We start from the raw sequence: 25,721 nt of genomic DNA, 5'->3' as shown, positions 1-25,721 counted from the left end.
GCATTTTTAGCGGTCCGGAGCTGTAGGAGAAACACAAGTTAACTCAGAGACACAGACTGATGCGACACAACCAGTAAGTAGGTGTACAGCGTACACTGTAGTGTGTAGCACCCAGGAGTATTAGCTTATTACGTACACGTTGGTAAGCTGTCTTGTTGCAACTGACGAACTGAAACAAACGAGCGTGCTGTGTGTGCAACAGCGCGACAAACATTACCTGTCCTTTTATTAACTGCACAAGTAGTGCTGGTCACAGCTGCTGGCTACCTGTGTAAGGCTGTCATGGGTCTGTAGCTCTGTCACCGTTTTAGGGAACATATTTAGTTTTAAAGTATTTAGAACATATTTAGCTTTAAAGTAAGTTTCCGGGCTTTTCCTGCCTTTCTGGAGGGATTATATTTCACTAAAAAACGATCTAATATGCATGTCCACATAATAATTATTATAATTATAATATATTAAAAACACAAGCTGTATTTTAAAGAACATACATTAAGAAGCAGATTATATTAGATTTATATTTTAAATAAGACAAAAGTTGGATGTTACAGCAGTAAAATGATTGTATCTCTACAGTTTAAACATGTAATAAGCTTTGCCCTGCACAGAGTGGATAGTGAAACACATGGAATCATCATAAATACATTATTTCATATTTATTACTTCCCCCTCCTCTTTGCTTTATTATTGTAGCTCTAGTAATAAATAATAATGTAAGGATTCTGGATCAGCACCGTGATGCCCATAGTATATACAGTATTCTGAAGAAGGTCTAACATGTCACTGTGTGTGCATGTGTGTGTTTTATTTAGATGGATTTTTAAAAAAAATATTACTCATGATATAACATTGTGCAGACATGGCTGGTAAGGACATGAGGAGGAAACAGCAGGAGCTGTGTGAGGCTACTAAAGGCAGGGCTATAACATTTTTCTGTCATCATTTTATTATAGATTAAGTGCAGGAGTTGTTAGGTGTGGATAATTAGATTATAGTTTATTGCAATAGCAAGTTGTGCCTTGTTCTCACATAGACAGCAAGTGCAGAGTGATATATGAAATGATGGGATGGAAGGAAGAAGAGAAGCAAAGAGTGATTCACAGGCGGAGCCTAAATTATTTCTCACAGTTTTTGTTGCCTTATGGTTCCAAGCGCTGTCACCAATCTTTGCATTTTGTTATTATCTCACGACACTTGTTTAATCAGCTACCATCTCTCCTGTGGACTTTTTACTGTCTACAGTCTCAGATCAACACAGCCCTGCCCTCCAGCACTATCCACAGCAACCCCTCAACAGCAACATTGTACCCATCAGGTAAAGCATCGGCTACGTTTGCTTTGCCTTGTTGCCCATATTAGATTCTTGATGAAAGTGTGTTGTTGTTATTCAGCCTGGTTCAATGTGCCCCTTTCTAACTTTGAGCACCCGCCCCTTTAAACCTCTCTGCACGGCCCTGGTTGCCTGAATATTGTCAGGCAGCTGGGTGCTGTGCCTCGACCCTTTCTTCCTTTGCATTTGTGGTTTGGTGCCATAAATGCACAACATAGAAGAGCCACCTCGACGGGACAACACTCAGCGGTTCATCTGTCTCTCTTCCACAGCATGTCTTTATCCTGTCTTCCTTCTCTCACCCCAACCAATCACAGCAGATGGCCCCGCCCCTCCCTGAGCCTGGTTCTGCTGGAGGTTTCTTCCTGTTAAAAGGGAGTTTTTTCTTCCCACTGTCGCCAAAGTGCTGCTCATAGGGGGTCATATTGTTGGGTTTTTCTCTGTATGTATTATTGTACGAGCTACCTTACAGTATAAAGCACCTTGAGACGACTGCTGTTGTGATTTGGTGCTGTGTAAATAAAACTGAATTGAATTAAGAAACAACTCTTAGATTCCTCACATGATTCTCCTGTATTCCTACGGGACGCCAAGGTAATATAACATGGAAGTGTGTCGCAGTGCCTGGTGGCCACATGTTACCCATAAACTGTCAACCTGACCGTACTGTAGCTACGTCCAAAGACTAGTTAAAGATTAAAGCTTTTTGGGGGGTTAAATCTGACATAAATAAAGAAAGAATAACATTAAAGTCGATTCTTTTGATCACTGTAGTTCTACTTTGAGGATATGACGTGTAAAAACCCTCAGTTGTGGCTGGTGGATCTCACATTCCTGGTCTTTGTAATTCCAGTTCAATGAAGCCTCATTTTCACCTTTTTCCAGGTAAATTTTCCCAACTGTTCTAATGTCCATGCTGTGGCATTGTCCCATCATTTGTATTTCCTGTTAATGGATTTTTAATATGGTCTGGGAAATTACTATATATGAGTAACTTCCTGTTGTATTGCAGCTTAAGTTGTAATAGTTTCCTTTCAGAACGAGGAAAACGAAGAAACCCAAACACTGCTCAGTGGATGAGTCCGTCCTGGAATAAATACCAGGACAAAACTAAAAAGAAGAGCTTGTTTCCTCGAAGCAACAACAGAAAGCTCTTTGTCTCTACAGATGTTTCTGGGAAACACGTTAACAATATTTAAACATTTGTTCTTAATAAACGTTTTTACTTAATGATGCTTTATGATATTTCTATCTGACCTAATGCAGCAGCGTATCCACATGAACTCTGCAGTGTTTCTACCCAGAGGCCACCGTGGTCCTTCTTTACTAATGCTGAGGGTTTTCTCCCAGCCGTGATAGCCTTTGACAGGTAAACTGAGTCATTCCAGCCCAGTGCAAAAATAATCTCCCTGTCTGCTCTTAACTTCACGCATCGATGCTAAAACGTTGCATAACTGAACCTGCAGACTGTGATCCTGTAGCTGTCGAGGAGAGGGCTTGATGCCGTCCATCTTCTGCTCAATTAACAACGCCTGCAACCTTTTGAGCCTTGGTCCTGCTACAGTCACAAATATAACATCATCACTCTTTATTTGATCCACTACACTGCTGTCATTTCTCTGTTATGGCCCCACAAGGTCACTGAATTCTGTCATTCTTCTCCAATCCATGGTTTTCAGTCACTGGTGGGCAACATTACTCTACCACGACTGCAAACAGTGGACAGTTGGTAGGTAGTCCTGCAGGACGCCTGTCTCGAGCCAAGGCTACTTGGAACATCTCTCCATGGAGGAACAATGAAGACATGAAGAGAAACTATAAATCTTTGGGACTTGTGCTCCAACAGCTTTGTTTAAAGGCCTGAAAGTGGCGACGTCTCTCCCAGAGCTCCAGCTCAGTGACATCTATGTGTGCCTTGTATGCTTCAGCTGACGCTGCTGCCAGGATGAAAGCTGTCAAACCGAGCACAGCTACATGTTCCACCTGGATGGGTAAATAATGTGTTTGAGGTGAGAACAATCAGGAAAGCTCGCCAGCGGCTTTACTTCCTGAGGAGGCTGAGGAAGTTTGGCATGAACGCCAACATCACCTCAAATTTCTACAGGTGTGCAGTCGAGAGCTTGCTGACGAGCTGCATCACAGTTTGGTACGAAGCTGCTCTGCCAGCAGCCGTAAATCACTACAGAGGGTGAAGGCAGCAGAGCACATCACTGGCACGAGGCTTCCTGCCATTCAGGACATTTATCTCCAGCGGTGCCTCCATAAAGCACACAGCATCATCAAGGACCACAGCCACCCAGCACATCAGCTGTTCTCCTTGTTACCATCGTTACAGGAGTCTGTCTGCTCGGACTACAAGACTCAAAAACTGTTTCTACCACCAAGCCGTACGACACCTCAACCACAACACTTAAACACACACAACACAGCACTCAGAAGCTACCTGCAGCTTCACAAGTACTCTGTTTAATCTGCACTGGTCACTCCACTTTATTGTCATTGATATTTATATTTAAAAGTGCAATACTGAAATTTTCTGCTGCTCATTCCTGTGCAATGTCCCATCTGCCCTCCCGTCATATTTCTCTTCAAGATTTTCTTATTTAATCACTAGTGTACATATATTTATAGATACAAATATATTTAGTCATCTTTTCTCTTTTACCATGTCTCTCTAATATTTGCTCCTTACTATTTTTCTATTTTCTTTATTATTTTATTTTATTATATTTTCTCCTACTGTATCAAGCTGCCGAGTGACTGCTGCTCGTCAAACACATTTCATTGCAATGTTGACCCTGTGCTAACTTGCATATGACAAATAAAACTGAAAACTGAAAAGAAGAAACTGGTCGTTGTTAAAGGAAAGGTAATCTCCACATAAGCAGCTTAGATGACCTTCCACGTGTAAATCTTACAATGTGTTGACTTGGACATGAACAGTGTAGGACCAGAAAAGTCCCAGCAGTGTTAATTTGTCACATTAATGTAAAATGAAGTATTTTTCTGATGTTGGGTTAATCGTTCCTACAGTTTAAATGAGCCGTCACTGATGTTCACATGTGGCAGCCATACTCTACGGCTTCTGTAAATAAACACTGATTACTGAATCCAGTTTTGGCTACATTAAACTCAAAGACGTTCAAAGGATGGCTGGAAAGCTACAGACTGCAGTACTGTTTGGCACCAGTAGCAAAGTATGTCTGTTGTGGAGTTGTAGACATGTAACTTGAACATGTTTGTAACTTTTTACTAGCATTTTGTTTACTATGTTTCAGATCTATGGCACTAAATGGGGGACTGACCACGTTTTTGACCTTGACTGGACTTACTGGGTCCAGTAAAGATATCATAGCCAAAGGTGGCTCTGCTTCCAGTTCTGGCTTATAGGAAGATCTCTGAAGGTTGGGTGTAATCCTCTCCTGACTTTGGATCACTCTCTTAGATCTAAACCTCCAGCTCTGGACTCGCCATCCTCAAAGACTGCTCCATAAGAACACAGGCATGTGTGAACAGCCCACTCCTCCTTTGGTCAATGGCACACACTTTTAGACGATGTGTATTCAGCATCTGGCAAGAGTGGAATCAACTGGGGCTCTTTCTAAATTGGCGTCACCATTGATTGTGGTGGTGGCAGCAGCTCATTCTGCTGGCTCTGTGTAACAGGGTCATAAATCACATTGTTATAATGTGTTCTAAACCCCCAAACTGCTCCTTTTATACCTGACTTTTAGGACCTCCAAGCCTGTAGTTGTGTTCATTATCAGTTAGAGCCCCTCCTCGTTCTTTTCTTCTTCTTCGGTGCAATCCTATAAATACAGTGTACCCCTTTTGCCTCTCCCCTTTTCTACAATCCCCCTGTGGGAGAGGTGGGTGTCATTTCTTTCCAACACTTTAAAACACACATATAATGCATATTTAGCCACCTGGATGTTTCTGGTTGCAATTTTAGTTCGATTATTGTCATTATTAAGCCTGTTTTTGTTAGATGTTATAAGTGTGTCGTATGTGTGTATCATAAATGTGTTTTAGGCGCCATAAATGCTAGCATGAATATATACTCCTTGCTAGCTTGGGAGCTGTGGTGGGTTGAACTAACCCTCTTCCCCACTGTTTGTATTTGGTCGTAGGAGCTGGAGTGGGCAAATTATTTACTGGGAGGTCTTTCTTTCTTTTACCTTTTTTATCAGACACAACGCAGAATCACACCGGTTACATCTGCAGCTCATCCATCACCTGTTCTTCCCATCACTTAATGTTTTTGCTGCAAGACGTTGGAGTGAGTGCCATCTATTTTGCTGTTGTTTGGAGGCATTTTAGTTCAGTGAGAGACAGGAGGTCACGCAACAAACTGCTCAAACGAGTGGAAGCCGCTGCCCTCTGCTCGTCAGCTGGGAAACCTGGATCTCCCTTGTTGTGTTAACAGACCTCTCTGCATTGAATCATACCTGTTATTAACCTCTGTCTCTCTTCCACAGCATGTCTTTATCCTGTTTTTCTTCTCTCACCCCAACCAATCACAGCAGATGGCCCCGCCCCTCCCTGAGCCTGGTTCTGTCGGAGGTTTCTTCCTGTTAAAAGGGAGTTTTTCCTTCCCACTGTCGCCAAAGTGCTGCTCATAGGGGGTCATATGATTGTTGGGTTTTTCTCTGTATCTATGAAGCGCCTTGAGGCGACTTTTGTTGTGATTTGGCGCTATATAAATAAAATTGAATTGTCAGGGTCAAAGTTCAGAGGTAAGTTTGTTTAGCAAATGAATGACAATAAATCATACATGTTTGCTGATTCACAGATTGACAGCCCGGAGGAACAGGGCTGTGTCGTTCCTGTGATGTGATTCAGCTTTATTTTAGTATTCATTTATTTTATTAGCTTTATTTCAGCCACTCAAACAAAACAACATTATATTATATTTAATATATATTAAATATGTGCCAACTGATTCAGTACGTTTCATGTAGAAATATGTGTGGCAACTTTTTGTTGCAGCAATGATCTCAAAACACGGGGGGGGGCTAAGATGAAGTCTGCTGTGAGGACAGGGGGTGTGCATGTGCTCAAGTCACGTGACACGTCATTTACGCAACATTTGGTCGATTTCAAAGTTACAGTGAGATAAAATCATGTTATGGATTGCACTCAGTATATTGTGCCGACATGGTGAGATTGTGTCTGTCGAGCCGAGGAGAGCGTCGCAGTGCCAAAAGCTGTAAAATGAACTATCAGGCTGGAGTGTGCTGCCACAGCACAGAGCAGTCACAGAGTCCTGCAGGCAGAAGAGGAGTGATCGTGTTAGCCACCTTACAAAACAAAAAGACATGAAGTGAAAAGCAGAGCGCAGAGTGAGGCAGAAGAAGACAGACTGGGCCAAGTCCTGCATGTGCGAGAGCGAGCGAGACCCGGGACAACGTCATCCGCCTCGCCTGGACTAGTCCGCCGGCCGGAGGAGGGACAGTGGCTGCACTGTGCAGCCGAAGACTCACTTTGATCGCGCAGGAAACGAGCGACGCAACCGGTCCACCGTCCGTGCAAACTGCGCCAGGCAGCGTATTGCACGCTGGAGGACACCGAGGAAAGTCACAGTAGGAGCGGCGCTTAGTGAGAGGTGATGTCGGGGGGACATGGCTTCTTCTCCGGTCACCCCAGCATCGCTTGAAGGAGAAACACCTTCACCCACCGGGAACGAGGAGCCCGCGACCACCCGACAGGTACGACACGCCTCCGAGACCCTCTGCGCGCCCGGTAACGTTGTAACGTTTTACCGAAGTTCATTCGCAAACACACCAGTTTAAGATGGACCCGAGAATCAGCACACGGGAGCACTGGTGTCTGACTCAGCAGAAACGGCGCGACGTGCGTGTAATGCTTCGTATTTGATAACGATGGAATAATTCTTTAAAATAAGCACACAGATAAACACTGGTGGGTGGAAAAGTTCGTGTTTTGCTGAAATGAGTCCCGCCTAGTCCGGTCTACACCTCATTCAGCAAACATCTGAGTCACCCTGAGATGCCAGTGCGCGTCCTTGTGATGCAAAAAGCCGTAAGTGACACGCTGTTTACACGCAGGAGCAGTTTAACACATGCAGGTTGTGCCAGTAGGCGTTTCCTTCAATGTGACACCAAACGTGTAAATCAGTGCTGGGAGCGGATGTTGGACCTGATCAGTCTTAATCTGACAAACTGTAGTTCATGCTCTGTTTCTAATTCAGCCCCATGACAGACAACCAGCATGTTCTCCTGTCACGTGTTATTGACACGCACATATTTAGTCCGTGTGTGGGATGTTAAAGGTGAGTTTGTTCAGGGCACGATCAGACTGAGGCCATTTCAACAGGTGCAAGGAAGTGTTAGTGTGGTTACTACGGCAGCACTGATGCCCTGATGAGTGCACATGGCTGGAATGAAAAGTCAATGCTATGTATAGCATGAACTACTTGTTGTCTAAGGCGGTGCAGAGAGTGAGCAGGAAATATCTGAGGTTGGATATTTCAGTACATACAGAGCTGTGCAGAGACATTAGGATCTTAAACTATTGTCTGTATCTGGCAAAGCGAGAATCTGAGCCTTGTGTACAAACTGTCTGGTGTTTGTTCTGGCAGGAATATGAAACTACTGTGCACAGCATGCTTATTAAGATGGCCCAGGACCAGGTCATCTTGCAGGATGGTAGTGTTACATCGAGAAGGTTCCTCTTTAATTGTTGGATTTCTGTGTGAGTTTTCTCCCTGTGCCTCTGTGGCCTCTCCCCACAGTATCTGTGTTTGTGTTTAAAGTGTTTAAAGTACAGCACTAGATGATCGTATGGGTGAATGTGACTTGTTGTAAAGCACTTTGAGTTGTTGTCTATATAAAGTCTAAATGGAAATCCACTTATGTGCAGAGGACCAGAAGATCCAGCGCATCGAAATAAAAAGTTCTTTGCTTAAACAATGAATTGTGCGATAAAATATTAATTTACAAATTCATTTTTAAGTTATTTTATTTATTCAATACAAAAGTAATTTATTATCTAGTAATTTAATTGAAAATAAAAAAATTTATAAATCAGTATTTGAAAATAAATAATTATTCCATTAATAAATACTTCAAATCAGAAAAAAAAGAAATAAAATCTCAATAAAAACCTCACATCAAAAATCCTTTTCCTGTGTCGTCTCATGTCCAACATCTGTGTAGGCAGAGTGTAAACACAGAGGCTGAATGGCCTTTGGTATAGGTGCAAAGCTAAGACTGTCTAACCAATGACAGAGCTCCTTACCTCGCACCGGCTAATTTGCATTGCTCCGGGATTTCGGAAATTTATCCATTTATTCATTATGATGTGGTTCAGCATCATAATGCTGAACCACAGAAACACACACACACACACACACACATATATATATATATATATATATATATGTGTGTGTGTGTGTGTTTCTGTGGTTCAGCATTATGATGCTGAACCACAGAAACACACACACACACACACACACATATATATATATATATATATATATATTAGGGGTGCAACGATATTCGTATCGATATTGAACCGTTCGATACAGTGCTTTCGGTTCGGTACGCATGTGTATCGAACAATACAAAATTTTTAATTTATTTTATCAACTTTCCTTCTGACGATGCTGTCTGTGTTGAGCGCTCAGTGGATCTGTGTTCGACTACTCCGCCTAGGCTGCACTGTCGAGCACAGATCCACTGAGCGCAGCGCAAGCTAGCAGACAGAAGCTAAGCTCGTTGCAACATGGCAAACTGAACCTCCCCCACTAGTGATGGCCAAATGAAGCTTTCTGAAGCTTGTATTGAAAAACGGTTCGTTACTCGAAGCTTTTCAACACAGTCCTCTCCGGTGACATCTGGTGGTGAAAACTTTGAAGAGCAGCTTGAATCTGCAAAATAAAACGGACTGCTCAATCATCGCTGCTCACTCAAGAGTGGAGTTCTCTCTGATATTGGGCCACCGTTCCGTTGCTTTGAACATGTAATTGGTTTTGTTTTCTCGATTGGGGGGCTGAAAAAAATGTAATGCGTATCTGCGTAATACATTTTGATCAATAAACTTTCCCTATTTAAACATGCACTATGGTGTGGCCTTTCTCTGCTCATAACTCCTTGATGTTGGTAAATACAATAAGTGAGCAATATATATAATATACATATGATAACGCACAGCACATTATGGAGTATGCCCCTGCTGTGAAGTCCTGCCTCCATCTACTTGTCGTTTAATCACTGGACAGCTGGACAGGTTCATACAAAATATTAGATTAGGCCAATTGTCCTATACATATTTTTGACCTAGGGGTGGGATTGATTGTGAACTGGAAAGGGAAAATGCTTAGGAAGCTGAGTACGGCTGCATCGTCACTGATTTGTAGAATCATTTTGATTCGATACAGGATCCGATTTGATTGGAATCTGGAAAGTTTTGCCTCAGTCAGAAATATTACAATTCTGATCATTTAACAGTATATATCCATAATTTCGTATCTATTAAAAGAAAGCTGACACACGTGAGACTTAATTAGAGATGTAAACAGAGAGTTATGAAACCTGCAGCTGCAGAAACCAGCGAAAAAAAAAGAGGCAAACACAGAGCGCGGACCCGCCGACACATCAAAATCTGACTCTGACGCGTCGGGTCCGCGCTCTGTGTTCACGTTTGTATGCAGAATCCGTAAACCTGCTCCCAGTTACTGTTTTAGCTGCATGGTGTTTGACGACATGTTGTGAGGTTTAACCTGAGATGCTGGCGTTTCAGGCATAATAACGTTAATTTACAAATCGACACGGGATTTTAATGAATCAATATCACTTTATTCAATTTAGCATGGATTGTAATCAGAAAAGCGATAATCAAAACCCACCCCTAATCAAGAACTTGCAAAGTAAAAACATGATCAATGTAAGGTAGCCCTTTTGTTATTTACAGTTAAAAAGAGGATTAGTGTTACTGTGCGCTGGCTGAGTCTGTTTCTTTTCTTAGAAATAGTTTCTCCTGCCCTGAAGAAAATCCACTTGCATGGAACAGAAGAGGCTGTGGAGTGCAGGAACTACACTGCAAGCTGGTAGATATGCAGGTATTCCTGGGTCCTGCAGACTATCACCTAAAAACAATAAACAAAATGATTTTCTAAACTGTGTAGCAATGTAATGTACGTATAGTGTCAAATACATTGTTGTAGTCTTCATTAGCTTTAATTCACATGGAAGTGTTCCTGAAGTCATATGCTGTAATGATATTTACATTATGAAAACATGATTTTGGACATTTCAGGTTTTTCACTTCGGCAGATAAAATGAATTGAGCAAAATCAACTCAAAATATTCCCACACGCCAGAACGTCCTCTCTTCCTCGCTGGCTCCATATCTGTCAGTGGAATGATCACCTCTTCGCTCTCTGTCACCATCAACACACTCCACGAATCCCGTGGATGATTCACTTCCTTATATCTGTTTGAATCAGGTACCAAAGCAGTTACGTGCGTAATGAAGCTTCGGACGTCACTGGTCACGTGACTTTTGCCAAACGAAGCAAGCCTCGACACAGTGCTTCTGAACCAGTGTGTTGTTTTTTTCGACACATGCTCCGGAGCATCAGCTTCAAGCGGGCCATCACTATCCCCCACCCTCATTCAGATCTGGCCTTTGGAACTATTTTGGTTTTCATGTGACGTATGACCCTGAAGGTAAGCGCGTCATGGACTAAAGTAAAACAGTATGTTGGATGTGCCACGCAATGCTCAATTACATGGGTGGGAACTAGTGTGTTAGCGCAGTTAGCTCGTTAACGTGTTGACGCCGTCCAGCCCCACGCACGGGGCGATCCGCGGTAGCTCGTTAACGGAGATTTGCCGTGTTGTGGCGTTAAGGTCATTTCAGATTAACTCTGACAGCACTAGTGGGAACACAACGGATATGACTGCACATTTACTCCGACATCATCCTAGTGCAAAGACAAGTGGAAGCAGACAAAACAACAAGCACGCATGCTACAAACTTTACCCGAGTCATTTAGACAGCTGTTAGCACAGGATTCTCCTTATGGGGACCTGATATGTTTAATATGCTGCTGAGAATATAGCCCAGAAGAAGCGTATAGTAGAGCTTTTATTTTGAAAGAGACATTTCTCTGTAATAAACTCTCTTTTCCAAAGATGAGTGATTCCTCCATCAGATAGATTTTTTTATTATTATTTTGTTGTTTCAGCAACATTAAATTTAAAAACTGTACGTTTGAGTTAAAATATATATTTATAATTTTAATAAATGACAAATTAAAAAGGCATGAACATTTTTTTTGTATCGAAAAAATATCGAACCGTGACACCAAAGTATCGAACTGAACCGAACCGTGAATTTTGTTTGTCGTTGCACCCCTAATATATGTGTGTGTGTGTATTTATACATCAATCCATTTTCTTGCTTATGGAGTTCAGGGCCTGGGACCTACTCCATGTCAGCTTTCAGTGTTTATGAACATGAACATTATGAACTCATGACTCCCTTGGGAAGCCTATGGTTTTTCATAGGCAGGGGATATTTGTTTTATCACAGTTCATTACCAAACAGAGCAGGGTTCTAGTTGATTTGTGGCTTTTAGGATATTATGTATAGGTGTGTAAAAGTGGAGTGAATATAATTACAAACAGCAATGCTAGTGGAGTGATGACAGACAGGGCGGTTGGGGGGTGGTGAACAGTTTGCCAACAGTTCTGCCCCTGTAGAGAAGGACATCTGCCATTTCTTTTTCCTTTTAGTCAAACAATTCAGGTAGTGATGAAAGAAAATCAGACTGTGGCAGTGCTTGCAGCAGGTAACGGAGTGATAATGCAGAGTTTTTACTAGAGATGGACCGATCCGATATTACGTATCGGTATCGGTCCGATACTGACCTAAATTACTGGATCGGATATCGGAGAAAAATAAAAAATGTAATCCGATCCATTAAATATCACGAAAGCACCTCACAAAACTTGCAACACGCCGTAACTCACCCCAGAACGTTAGCACGTCAGAGCAGTATGCATCACGTGATAGAGCGGCTGTGGCATGCGGGACCTGTCGGTGGTCTGGATAGCATTTGGAGCTTCGCTAGCAACCCGGCATTTCATCTCCGACAAAGTTATCCTGAGAGAAGTAAAGCAAGTGTGTAAGTCCATCTCTGAATGTTTGTAAAGCATTCCTGCATTAAGCTTAACAAGCGACTGCCTCTCGCTCTCCGGCTGCTACTTCAATCATGAAACTGCTTAACGATCAGCTGATCGGCTTTTCTGTCACGAGTCCGTGTCTCTTGTTTGCTTTTGGCCCACTTTGCACCAGAAAGAGGAAACCAGCGGCTGAACAACAGCAGCACGTTTAAGCTTGATAAGCTGTTGTTACAATTTATTTAATATTACTTTCTACTCCAGGATCTTTTTCTACGTAGCTGACGGCTGGTAACTGTGCAGGGGCGGATCTAGCAAAGTTTAGCCAGGGGGGCCGATAGGGCATTAACAGGGAAAAGGGGGCACAAAGACATACTTTTCTTTCTTATTCTCATTTAAAATGTCTAGCTTTTAATAAATAATTATCTGACACCCAAAGTTTTAATTTGATGTAAAATGAATAGAAGTCAATTACTGTATATAGTGACTATTAAGTCTAATATATATACCCTAGTAAGCTATAGTACTTTTTCCTTTGGGAAGGTACCATCTGTGCAGTCTGCAATTTTGTTGAAGAAAGATGTTGAATCTATTTAATATTTCTTGAAAAATAATTGATTTCTGTGCATTTTTTTTCACAATGCATCAAATTAAGGTTGATTACGTCGATTAAGCATCATGAGGTGGCGCGTGAGGGGTGGTTCCCTATTTTTTATTTATTTATTTTTGTTGTTGCTGGGAGTTGGAACCCTATTAGTTAGGTTGCTTAATATTTACGCTAAGTACTCTTTAAAATACCAGAATAGGGAGGATGGTGTAGGTCTAAGTTTATTAGATTGATCAGTATTGCTGAACTATGAAATATTTTTTTTTGCATACAGGTATAACAGAATAGCTTTAGTGTAGTTGTTGTTTTAAACTTGAGTATGAACTTATACAAAATGCAGCAAGATATTTAAAAAACAGTTTTGTTGATTAAAACACACTATATCGGATTCATATCGGTATCGGCAGATATCCAAATTTATGATATCGGTATCGGACATAAAAAAGTGGTATCGTGCCATCTCTAGTTTTTACTGCAGTGGACAGTCCCTAGTGTGACCATCGCTGGAACCAACCAGCTGATTTACACCATGGCAGCAGTCATCAGTGAAGTTCTTGGCTGCAACATGAACAATCTCAAGTAGCAATGCTACTAAACTTGCTGGAGAACTTTTAGTTCAGGCCACTTGATGAGTTTCACACAGTACTGCATATTATTTTATTAGGTTGGCACAAATGTAGGATTGTGTTTGTGATATCACGATGTATCTGTTTCCTTTTCATATTACACTAAAGAGATCATCGCCTACAAGCCTCCGTAAACGAACAGCATGTCTATAAAAGCCCATTCATCATCCGGCCCTCCTGCTCAAACACAACCATGTAGCGCTCATCCCTCCACCCGTCTCATTCAGCATCCACACACATGTTGCAGGGAACGGGAAATAGAGTAGAGCAGCAAAGCTTGATTTTCTTTAGGATTGGTTAAACTAAAAGACGTTGACAAGGAATTTTAAGGGTTTTAGGAAGCATAAAACCGAAATCAGTTGTATTGGATACGAGTATAAATGAGTGCTTAGGCTCATGCAAGAAAAAACATCTTAGACAGGATATGACAAAACGTACTGTGATACAATTCTTCATTACTACAGCTCATTGAGTGCTTTTGTAAAAAGTCAAATCTGTGTGCTCCATTAAACCCTGTAGAAGTTGTTTCGAATGCTGACAGTGGACAAACAAAGTTGTCATTTAGCTTAAACATTAACAGTAGAAAAGGCCCGATAGGAATCTAACATCCTTGGAATCAAGCTGTGGGAGTGAGTTTTGAAACCTTTCTGTAGGACTGCTTTAAACTTGCCTTCTTGGTGATGTGTGTCTGATGTCTTGTTTGACTTGAGCAGATTCTTTACGTGCTTTAAGTTTCTAACACATTTGCTTTAACCAGTAATTGAAACTGCTGAGTAGGAAGTACTAAAGTGGGTGTTGAGCATGTTGGGTGTGTCCTTATTACCTGTTTCGATGTTTTCTTTTAATTGAAAGCGTTTCATGAATATGAAATGCTTCTGCGTAATGTTAAACGTTATAAAATATTCTTATGATTTAAACTCTGTATTCATGGCTTATTCTTTCCTGGCCTTTCCTGTAAGCACTTTTATGCTCGGTGGTAAAATATCACAGAACTAGCAGTTTGGCGAGTGTCATACCGCCTGGATTAGTGGCTCAGCTGGTAATTCAGAGATTTATGTAGCTTAGTTTGCTGTGTCATGCTGATTTGGGGAGACTGGACACAGACCTGAGTCATTCTCTTCTGGGTGATCACAGTGGTTACTCTCCTCCCTTCCTCATCTCACCCTGCAAAGAAATCTGCCTTGACCTCTTCCTCTGTGTTAGTTTGCTGTCCTTTCATTAGCTAGCATTAGGTCTGTCTCATTCTCCTCTCCTCCATGAATTTATCCCCACTGATCCCATTACATGCTTGTCCTGCAGACACACCAGCAGATGACAAACCATCCATTATCTTGGACGGAGGTACACGTAGCGATGAATTAGGCAGCAATAAAGCTTTTATTCAGTTGCAGTTATTTGTGAGCACTGTCTTCACTCGGACTTTCTGACCACGTCATGATCCACCTGATCCCCGCGTACAGACAGAGGCTGAAGCTCTCCAAACCTGTCGTGAGGACTAAAAAACTGTGGAGCAACGAGGCTGTGGAGGAGCTTCGCACGTGTTTGGAGTCTACAGACTGGGACACAATGAAGGCTGCTTCTAACAGCTTGGACGAGTTTACGGACACTGTCACCTCCTACATCCACTTCTGTGAGGACAGCATTGTGCCATCACGCACCAGGGTGAGTTATAACAATGACAAACCCTGGTTTACTCCTAAACTCAAAAAGCTGTGGCTGGAAAAGAGAAAGGCGTTCAGAAGCGGAGACAGGGACTGCTACAGAGAGGCCAAGTACAGGTTCACTAAAGAAGTGGACATTGCTAAACATCAGCACTCTGAGAAGATGCAGCAGCAGATCTCAGAGAATGACTCGGCCTCTGTGTGGAAAGGTTTTAGGAATATCACCAACTACAAGCCTAAAACCCCCCACTCCACTGATGACTTGCTCTTAGCCAACACCCTCAACGACTTCTACTGTCGTTTTGACGAGCCATCAGGCAGCCTTCACACCTCCAACGGCCCCAACAATAGAGACACTTTGGACACTCATTCCCCCACCTCTCCCCCCTCCATAGAGCCATCACCACCTTCAAACTGTTCACCTACAACACCCCCCTCCTCACCCCACACAAAAGAGGATTTCACACCACCTCCTCCCACCACAACTCTTCATATTCATGAAGCAGATGTGAGGAAGCAGTTTAGGAGTCTGAATGCTCGGAAAGCTCCCGGCCCAGACGGTGTGTCTCCTGCCACCCTCAGACACTGTGCAAACGAGCTGGCCCCAGTGTTTTCTGGCATTTTCAACTCCTCACTGCAGGCATGTCATGTGCCTGCCTGCTTCAAGTCCTCCACCATAATCCCTGTCCCCAAGAAACCTAGGATCACTGGACTAAATGACTACAGACCCGTGGCTCTGACATCTGTGGTCATGAAGTCATTTGAGCGCCTAGTTCTCTCCCATCTCAGGACCCTCACGGCCCCCCTCCTGGACCCCCTGCAGTTTGCATACAGAGCCAACAGGTCTGTAGACGACGCCATCAACATGGCCCTACACTTCATCCTGCAGCATCTGGACTCCCCAGGAACCTACGCCAGGATCCTGTTTGTGGACTTCAGCTCTGCCTTCAACACCATCCTTCCAGACCATCTCCGAGGCAAGCTTTCCCAGATGAATGTGCCTGATCCCATCTGCCGGTGGATCACTGACTTCCTGACGGACAGGAAGCAGCACGTGAGGCTGGGGAAGAATGTCTCGGACTCCCGGACCATCAGCACCGGCTCCCCTCAGGGCTGTGTTCTTTCTCCTCTGCTCTTCTCCCTGTACACCAACTGCTGCACCTCCACCCACCAGTCTGTCAAGCTAATCAAGTTCGCAGATGACACCACCGTCATTGGGCTCATCTCTGACGGGGACGAGTCTGCCTACAGGAGGGAGGTTGAACGTCTGGTGTCTTGGTGCAGCCACAACAACCTGGTGCTGAATGCCCAGAAGACAGTGGAGATTATTGTGGACTTCAGGAAGCACACAGCCCCACTCCCCCCCATCATCCTGACTGACACCCCCATCACCTCTGTGGACTCATTCCGCTTCCTGGGTACCACCATCACCCAGGACCTGAAGTGGGAGCCCACCATCACCTCCGTCATCAAGAAAGCCCAGCAGAGGATGTACTTCCTGAGGCAGCTGAAGAAATTCAACCTGCCAACACGGACGATGATGCAGTTCTACACTGCAATCATCGAGTCCATCCTCACCTCCTCCATCACCGTGTGGTACGCTGGAGCCACTATCAGGGACAAACAGAGACTGCAGCGTGTTGTGCGCTCTGCTGAGAAGGTGATTGGCTGCAGACTCCCATCTCTGCAGGACCTGTACACCTCCAGGACACTGCGGCGTGCAGCTCGGATCTCAGCTGACCCTTCTCACCCTGGACACAGTCTGTTTGACCTGCTCCCCTCAGGCAGGAGGCTCCGGTCCATTCGCACCAGAACCTCTCGCCACAAGAACAGTTTCTTCCCCTCTGCTGTTGGACACATGAACAATAACCACATGACTGTCCCCGCACACATGACATGACTGTCCCCTAACACATGACCCTACGCTGTGTCACTGCATCATTTCATGTCTGGCACTGATCACCACCTTCATGTATATATCTTTCTACGTAGCACTCATAATTCCTATTCTCATGTATATATCTCATGTATATCTCATGCACATATCTTCTTTCTACATAGCACTTTAATTCTTATTGTTTGCACTGAAGCACCGCAGCAATTTCCTAATGTTGTAAACCTCAACATCTGGCAATAAACCCATTCTGATTCTGATTCTGATTCTGATTCTCCCATGATCCCAGGACGTGGGTGTTGTATGTTATGTAGGTGTGTGTGTGTGTGTGTGTGTGTGTGTGTGTGTGTGTGTGTGTGTGTGTGTGTGTGTGTGTGTGTGTGTGTGGAGTCAGAGTGTGACCCCATAAACGACTTCCCTAAACCTGCTGGTCTGGAAGTCCAGCAGTTCATCTAAACAAAAGGCACTTAGACTAAAACAGACATCCTACCACAGAACAATAAGAAGGTAGCACCTCTCCCATGATCCCAGGACGTGGGTGTGAATGCCAGAACACTCTGGAGTCACACAAAGTCTTTAAAGACTACTATCATTACACAATTGGTTCTACACCTCTAAGCATATATGGTTAGATATTCCCCAATAACAATGACAATGATAAAATATAAATCCAACAATGGTTTTCAGGGTTTTTATCGTTAACTTCGTTTCCCTGGGTCTTTTCCCGTGTTGTAGTCGTGTGTCTTATTTTGAAAGAAATGTTTACGCGTTACCATAGCGACCAGAGAGCATTAAGGGTGCAGACAGGTGCATCCAACAACATTTTATTTTCCCTTATTTGATTTATGGACCTAACTGTATGAACTGGACTTTGGCTTTAATGCTGCTCCTCTTCATCATTGCTGTGTTGCATTTCCATCATTCTGTTGCTGGATTCACTGCAGGCTTTAACAAACACTCCTTTGGGTCCAGGCCCAGCCACGTGTTTGTAAGCTGCTGTGCTCCTCACAAATAAAGCCTGAAGCAGCTCAGACTGTTAGAAGCAGCACTGAGCATGAACATGACTTTAAACTGTTGTTTGTTAAAGCCTCACAGATCTGAGAGCAGGGCTCAGTGGGTACATGAGCCTTTATACATGAAGGCTTTCTGTTTCCAGGAGAGGAAACATGTGATCCAGCTGTGTTTGGTCACATGGATCTGCTCTGCATGGATCACCTGACTAAAACATGTTGTTATTATTGTTCTTACAGTCTTAAATCGGTACATCAGGCGGGTCACATGACACCCGGGGGTGACAGCAACATCTTTCCTCTTTAGAAAGCTGCTCTCTGTCCCAGGAGCTGTTGTCACAGTAACAGCAGGAACAGGAAGTCACATGCTCTCTGCTCTGTGATTGGCTGCTTCTTATCTCAGCTTCCTGCAGAGGGTGGGGTCTGCTGATAACGCACACCAACAGAAGTGTGACTTTCACTTCCTGTTTATTGCTGTTGTTCTTAAAGCTCTCAGGCGATGCTGCAGCGCCCCCTGCTGACACAAACTCCTCCCTCTGTCTCAGAGGTCACAGGTCAGCCTGAGTTCAAAATATTGGGGATGGAGACAAGAGGAAAAACCACAATAACAACACTGGTCCGGTCGGGTTGAGTCAAACGATGATTTTAATGATCACACACGTGGGAGATGGACACTGATGCAGACAGCCTCAGATCTCAAAATGGTGGAGTATTGCTCAAACTCTTATAGCCTCTGGTGCCTCCACCTTATCATAAAAGCCTAAACATTCACATGCTTTCTCTCACACAGCGCCTAAGCTACGACCTTGGCTCCCTGTTTATCTGCTCCTGCTGAGATGGGGCAGAAAACTCCAGCATGTTCTCTTCTAATCAGACAAATAAGGCGATGACTTTCTGCAAACAGTATTTCTTATAACTCAGCAGTATAATGCATCATAAAACAATATCATTCATTCACAATAAATCAGCAGTTTAATATAATGCACATCAGTTTAACTAATGCAATAGTTATCAGCTTCTTCTAATTCAGGAGAATAATGCAAACTAAAACTACATAATAATTCACAATCTTTAATTAGGGGTATAACATGGCATAAAATAATATTATAATCTAACAAAACCCAGCTTCCTCCAGCCGAGTGATGTGTGGATTCATCACTCTCTGTGGATCAGTGTAAGTCTGTGTGTGGGTCAGCTGCAGGACTTGTTTGACCTTTGACCCTGGCAGACAGAGCTGGTTACTGCTGTGTGACTCCTGCCGTCGCTCCACTTTAAATTTTACTTAAAATAAGTCCTGACATGGCCCCGCCCCCTCTGACCTGCTGCTCCTGGATGTGCTGAGGACACAGCGGAGGCTCAGAGGGGGCGGGGCTTTTCCCGTGGCGGTAACCAAACTGCATTAGGTCACTGCACTGCCAGTGTTTAACCACACCTCTTCTGACTGACCTTTGACCTCTGACATGTTGATTCGATCCTTATTTAATGACGTCTTTTATCTAGTGATTTAATTCTGTGTATTTATATGTGATGGTGTTCCTGCGTTCAGCCTCAGCTGATATCCACAGACGCTCCTATTGGCTGGTTTTAAAAACACATTTTTCCATTAAAGAGACTCTTTTAAAAACACGTCTGCCTGAAATTCACATTTCATTTATTTTGGGGGATTTTAACAGAGAGATAGAACTTTATGAATCCCTCATGTTTATCCTCCAGGAAATCCAGTTTGTAGCAGCAGAACACCGACAAACTTTTACACAGCACAGAATTAGGATATCAAATAAAGGGGAATAAGAGAACATGAATATAAGCATAAATATGTACATATATACACAGACCTCACACAGAGACAGCAGCTACACTGTGTGTGGATGTGATCCACAGTCACAGCTGTGGGTTTCAGTCAGTGTGTCTCTGACTTCATGGTCACATTTCAAAGCTTATTGGAGCCAGAAGATGTTCAAGTAAAAGATTTATTGCTGTACTCGTCTACCAGGATAACAGGAGGTTCATAAAGCTGTGTAATACTTCAGCTTTACATCATGCAGTAGTAGTTTATTAAACCCCCCAAAATATGACTATCCAGAGTTGGGACCAGGAAGCAGAGTTGCAGTCTTACACGCCTCTCTGCAGCTTCTCTCCTCCTGCTACCCCCCAAAAACCCGTCTCCATAGAGACTGTGTCAGCTTCCAAACAGACAAAAAACAAACTAAAAACCAGCAACAAACAACTTAAACATAAACAATCACAAAGAAAGAACAATACAGTATCCACATCTGAACCAAAGAGTAAAACAGTGAAATGTGGATTATTAAACATTAGGTCTCTCTCCTCCAAGTCTCTGTTAGTACATGTTAGTAAAAACATTTCTGCATTTTATCCATATTTTATTTTTAACTCAAAATCAAAGATTCCAGATTCTCCTACATGTTGGTTTTGAATCAGATAGGACGACAGATTTCAGGTGGCCCTGTGTCTTTCTCTATTACATTTGCCACTGTGTAACTCAAAGTTATTTAAGGACTAGTTTATTTCAATGGATGAGTTTACTGACTGACGCGCAGAAGAAATAGTTCTTTATGGAGCCTAGATGGTGTGAATGATGAGACCAAAGACTGCAATATCTTGTACCAAAAATATATTGAATAAATGGAGGAAAGGGGAAATGGAACAAAATAATTAACACAACACACAACATAAATGCCCACAATTAAATAATAAATCAATGCTGTGATCTTTCTGTGCAAAAGTCCTTTTTGGTCCTCTTCTTTTTAAAGTTCACTTTTAAGGTATTCCTCCTTAGAGTCCAGCTTCATACAAATGGGGAAATATGTCCGTAATCCAAAGACGGCTAAGTGGGGGAAAGAGGGGAAACAAAGAATGGTCCTACCGGCTCGCCACTTCAATATGAAGAAGATTAATTCAAAGGGAGGGAACAAAACCTGACCTGTAGGTCAGAAAAACGTCCATTAGCACATCAAGTTCGATTCAGTTTACCGGTAAACAAATATATTTTTCTGCAAGCCTATGTAACAATGCAAATCATCATCAACCAATGTACAACAGTTAAATTATTAATTATCTTGGCTACGTAGCTTAATCTACACATTCCAGTAGCGTTCGCTACAAACAATACAAAAACAACAATAAAGGAAAACAGCTGTCTAACAGACAGCATAGCCGAATTCAAGGCAACACATAACAATAATCATTCAATCGCACTTTGTTTCAAAGTAAGCCCATTAAAATGCTTAAGTAAATAAAAGTGTTCAAAAACAGCGGTTTTTGAGCCGGAGTTCTGCTCGCGGTGGGAACGCCGCCGCACAGTCATTTTTTAATCGCGAAAACGATCGGCTGGTTACTGACAACCAAAAGGTTGTTTTTGGTAGATATTAAAGATCATGGGTGGGCGGGGCAAATGGAGCAGTTTTCTACAGTCGAGTAAAATTCCAGGAAAGAGCTGGGTGTGGCTTCCTTTAAATCACATGATCAACAGCTTTAAGATGGAGGCAACTCGCTCAGTGTTTCCTGTTTCATTCTTAGACTGTGGCGATGGTAAGTAGCAGCTTTTCACTTGTTACCTGGCATCTTTTCAGCCACCAATGATAGTCATTGTATGTTATCAACATTTCACTAACTATGTTTTCTCTCATGTTTAAAATAGGCCGACCAAGAGCAAAATAGGTATGTCTGCAGACTCTGCTGTAGCCAAAGTTATCAGATCTCCTGTGTTTTTAAATCCCTAACTGCTCGATCATTATCATTTTAGAAGACAACAATTTCTCAAAGGAGGTTCAAAACTAATGCCTACAAGATTACCAAGAGGAGGGTTCGGGGCTCTTACATGACTCCGGGAAGTCAACACTTGGTGGATGAGGTGTGTTACCTTTGACACTTTTAAGACAGTCCTGTTTATCACTACTAACAATAAGCAAATATGTTTTCACTCAACAGATCCTTCACAGCATGTCGTTTCTGGGCAAAATCAACAACATCCCCTTTTCTCCAGAAGAAATCTTCCCTAATCCTTTTGTTTTGGGTTCTTTAATGAGAAGATATCCCAGGCCTTTAAAGTTGTATTCGACTCAGCTTCCCAGGCGAAGTCCCTTCTCCTGTGTGCTCGACATGGTAAGATAACTCTTCTCACATTTTCAGTCAATCTGACAAACTTCCAGTTTTTAGGAAAGTATAATGCAAAGTGCTTTTTTACTGAGAAATCCAAAGAAAATCCATACTGTACCTTATACTTCAACATATGCTTCTAGCTATACTTCTCCACCAAACACAGAGACTGCAGGAGAGCTGGAGACTTGCTTCAGAATTTGTTAGTTCTAAATAATGTCTAACAGACTCATTATTGGAGATGCTTACAGTCTTCAAGGCGTATATGATGCTGTCACTGTGTAGCTGCTGGATCTGTTAAGCTCAAAGACTCTAAATTCAGCGTGTTTTGACAGCCCGGCATAGCAAAATAGAAAAAAAAGGTCAATTAGCAAATTTAATTATAAATTAGTGAGAACAAAGATGGATTTTTGCTTATTGATTTAAAATTAAATAGATTTTTGTGACATGTTTCACCCCCTATCTTAAAATGTCTAAACCAAAAGCATCCAATGGTCCTGCATAGTTAAACAAGTCAAGCAGCGAAACAAACATGTTGATCAACTTTCTATTAAAAACAACTATATAATCAGGTGCAACACTTTGACCAGATCTGTAACTGTTTTCAGATCGTCCTGCAAAATAACTCAGAGAATGAAGAGCAAATAAAGCAGAGTCTGCAAGATCTCCTCACAGACTTGGACTTAGAAGAGAATAATAAAAAAACAGCTTTCGTCTCGTCCACCATCTGCATTTCTCAAAAATCCCAAACCAACAAATCAGAAAGGTACTGCGGAGTCTCCATGTCCACCAAAGGTCCTAACGCTGGGAAAAGTATGATTGCTGCCTCCTGTCTTAGCAAATGGCATAAATATGTATCTGGTGCGGTGATGACCTATTATCCAAACACAGTCCAGAAAGATTACTTTGATGGAACAATTGAAGTACCTGGAAATATCAGGTGTGAGGCTTTTTGTCTCCGTGATGGTGCCAGAATGAAGCCTTGCAGATCATGTAAGAATTTGTTTGGCTTGAACACAGAAGACCTCAGAGAGTGGCCATATGGTAACTGTGCTGAAGCTGAGAGCCTGAGCAATTTGCTTGAAAATGAGAGAGAAGTTGAAACACATGTGGATGAATACTCAGCTGAAAAGGATAACAGGCAGAGAGCTGAGGATGAGGTTGGTAGGGTTCTTAGAACTGTGTTGCAAAGGATTCGGTTTAACTGGACAGGTGAATTTTACAACCCAGAACAAGAGTGAGATTTCATGAAATCATTTGCATTCATCATTCTGATAAATCAAAGATTCTCTGCTCTGACAGCATCTGTGTGGATTTTCTGTAATCACAGAGACGTGTATAAGCACGTTTACTTTCCATCTCCATGTAATTGTCACATTTAATAATTAAAACTGGCTTCTATGGGTTTTTGTTTGTTTGCTTACATATCTAGTGTTTAATGCAATATGAAGCATTATCAGACAGCATTTATTGGGAAGAATCCCATATTTATACTGGTCTGTACCCAGGGTACACAGAAAATAAAAACACATGTTTTCTTATTATGATCCCAACTATAATTTACTTAAGCAAAAGCACTACATGTGTAGTTATAATATTTATAGCAGTTACTGTTGAGCTTTAAATTTATCATCTTAAATGTTTATATGCTGATTATATTGCTTTATATAAGAAAGGCCTAACTCTGAGTACACTCTGTGCCAAAAAGTGCTGACAGGAAACTGCATGCTTTTGCAGAAACGTGCTTTTGCAGCTAGAAAGTGAAGCTGATATATATCAGTTTTAATTAGTTTTTACCAACTGCTTGCTAGGGCAATCCCACGAGTTTGGTGTTTTTGTATTGAACATGATTCCAAGTGCTTTCTATAACACATAGCAGAGGTGCCACAACAAAGACTGAGAAGAGGACAGGAAGAGACAGTGAAAGAGATGCACTCCTTCGCCATTCATGTTAAAGCGTTGCATAGCTTTAATTTTAGAGAGTGTTGCATAACTTCAGTCATTTTTCTACCACAGGTGAAGCCAAGAATTGTGAAGCTCTCTTTTGGCCAAATACCAGAATCTGTAAGAAGAAGAAAAAACAAACAATCAAATAGGTCATTATTAAGAGAACAACAATCTCTTGATGATTATCCACAGTGTCTTTGATAACTCTGAGATACAAACTGTCAAGGATATACACATCCCAGCAAACAATAGCTGTGTTTGACTAAAGCGATTAATAACAAGGACAGAGCTACAATCACTACAGTCAAACATAAAGGGCTTAATCCTGAATCCAAGTCTGAGCTGTGATGCCGTTGGTGCTGAAAGCTGCTCAGATCCTGAAGCTGCACGTTTTGTCTCTCTCTAACCAAACCAGCAGCAAAAGAAGACACATTTCGCTTGACATAAACATTGTCATGAATTCCCTCTTACTTTTGCTGGTTTGCTTCCACCACCATTAAAACACACACAGAAAAACAACACAGCACAGCTCTCTGCCTCTCTCAGTGTACTTTAAGAACACCGTTTCCCATCTCAAATCTCTGTTTTTGGCATTATTCGCTTGCTTGTTATGAAGCAGTCTACCGTTGTTTACAGCCATTTTTTTTAATGACTTCCGACAAGACAGCCTCATTTCTGCTGTTCAATACCAAATTTTATTTATTTTTTTCAAATTAAGTGAAACTGCAAAATGCTCTGCTGTGTCTCTATTAAAACCTCTTATTAAAACCTCTGAATCACTTCAGCAGCATCAGCCAATGTACATTTGTTGAGTCGTGGTTCTCGTCTGCTTTTGTTCTACTGCAGAATAATATTTTTAAGGTTATCTACTGTAAAAAGCTAGGCCAGGAAAATCTGCTTCATGGTTTTGTGTTTTATCCTCAGTTACTTTGACACAAAAGCATCTGCTGTGATGCTCACACCTCTGATGAAGTTTCACAAGTGTCAGTACTGATAAATGATCAGAATTATAATGTTTCTGACTCTCTGAGTAAGAATTAAATGGAATCTAATTGGGACCTTGTGAATTGGAATTGAACAGGTTCTAGAAATCAGTGATGATACTCAGCTCCAATACCCACCTATGATATTAGGCTTACGAACGCTGACTGGGTTTCATTTACCAGCTTTTTATGTTCTTCCTGCAGTTTCCTCCCCACATCACTCATCTTAACTTTTTTCCAGTCCTCCTCAGTCTAAACAGAACACACAACAATACAAAGAAAAGCTCAGGTGATTGATCTCTAACACTAGGCATCCCCAGTCTTATTCTTAGCAGTCTAACTTCTCACCATATCTTTGAAGGCCTCTCCATTGTAGTAGCGCTTGGATGCTGGA

The 25,721-nt window shown here is 42.2% G+C and overlaps 2 protein-coding genes across 2 annotated transcripts in view; one reads left to right on the top strand and one right to left on the bottom strand.

Moving 5' to 3' along the window:
* Positions 1-25,721, bottom strand: part of LOC147337064 (protein NLRC3-like) — a 280,764-nt gene that overhangs the window by 193,951 nt on the left and 61,092 nt on the right. The window lies entirely within an intron of this gene.
* On the top strand, positions 6,952-23,753 carry LOC147337066 (uncharacterized). Its single transcript, XM_086265981.1, has 4 exons — positions 6,952-7,038; positions 22,045-22,152; positions 22,230-22,403; positions 23,006-23,753. Exons 1-4 carry the CDS (start codon positions 6,952-6,954, stop codon positions 23,636-23,638), a joined length of 1,002 nt encoding a protein of 333 aa, XP_086122107.1. The 3' UTR covers positions 23,639-23,753.

This window comes from Aulonocara sp. 'chitande type north' Nkhata Bay, linkage group LG3 (genome assembly GCF_057382095.1).
Source record: "Aulonocara sp. 'chitande type north' Nkhata Bay isolate Kocher_YH1m ecotype deep benthic linkage group LG3, A_spYH_male_GT1.1, whole genome shotgun sequence".
Lineage (NCBI taxonomy): Eukaryota > Metazoa > Chordata > Actinopteri > Cichliformes > Cichlidae > Aulonocara > Aulonocara sp. 'chitande type north' Nkhata Bay.
Note: the sequence above shows the minus strand (reverse complement) of the source record. Positions and strands in the feature narration are given on the sequence as shown.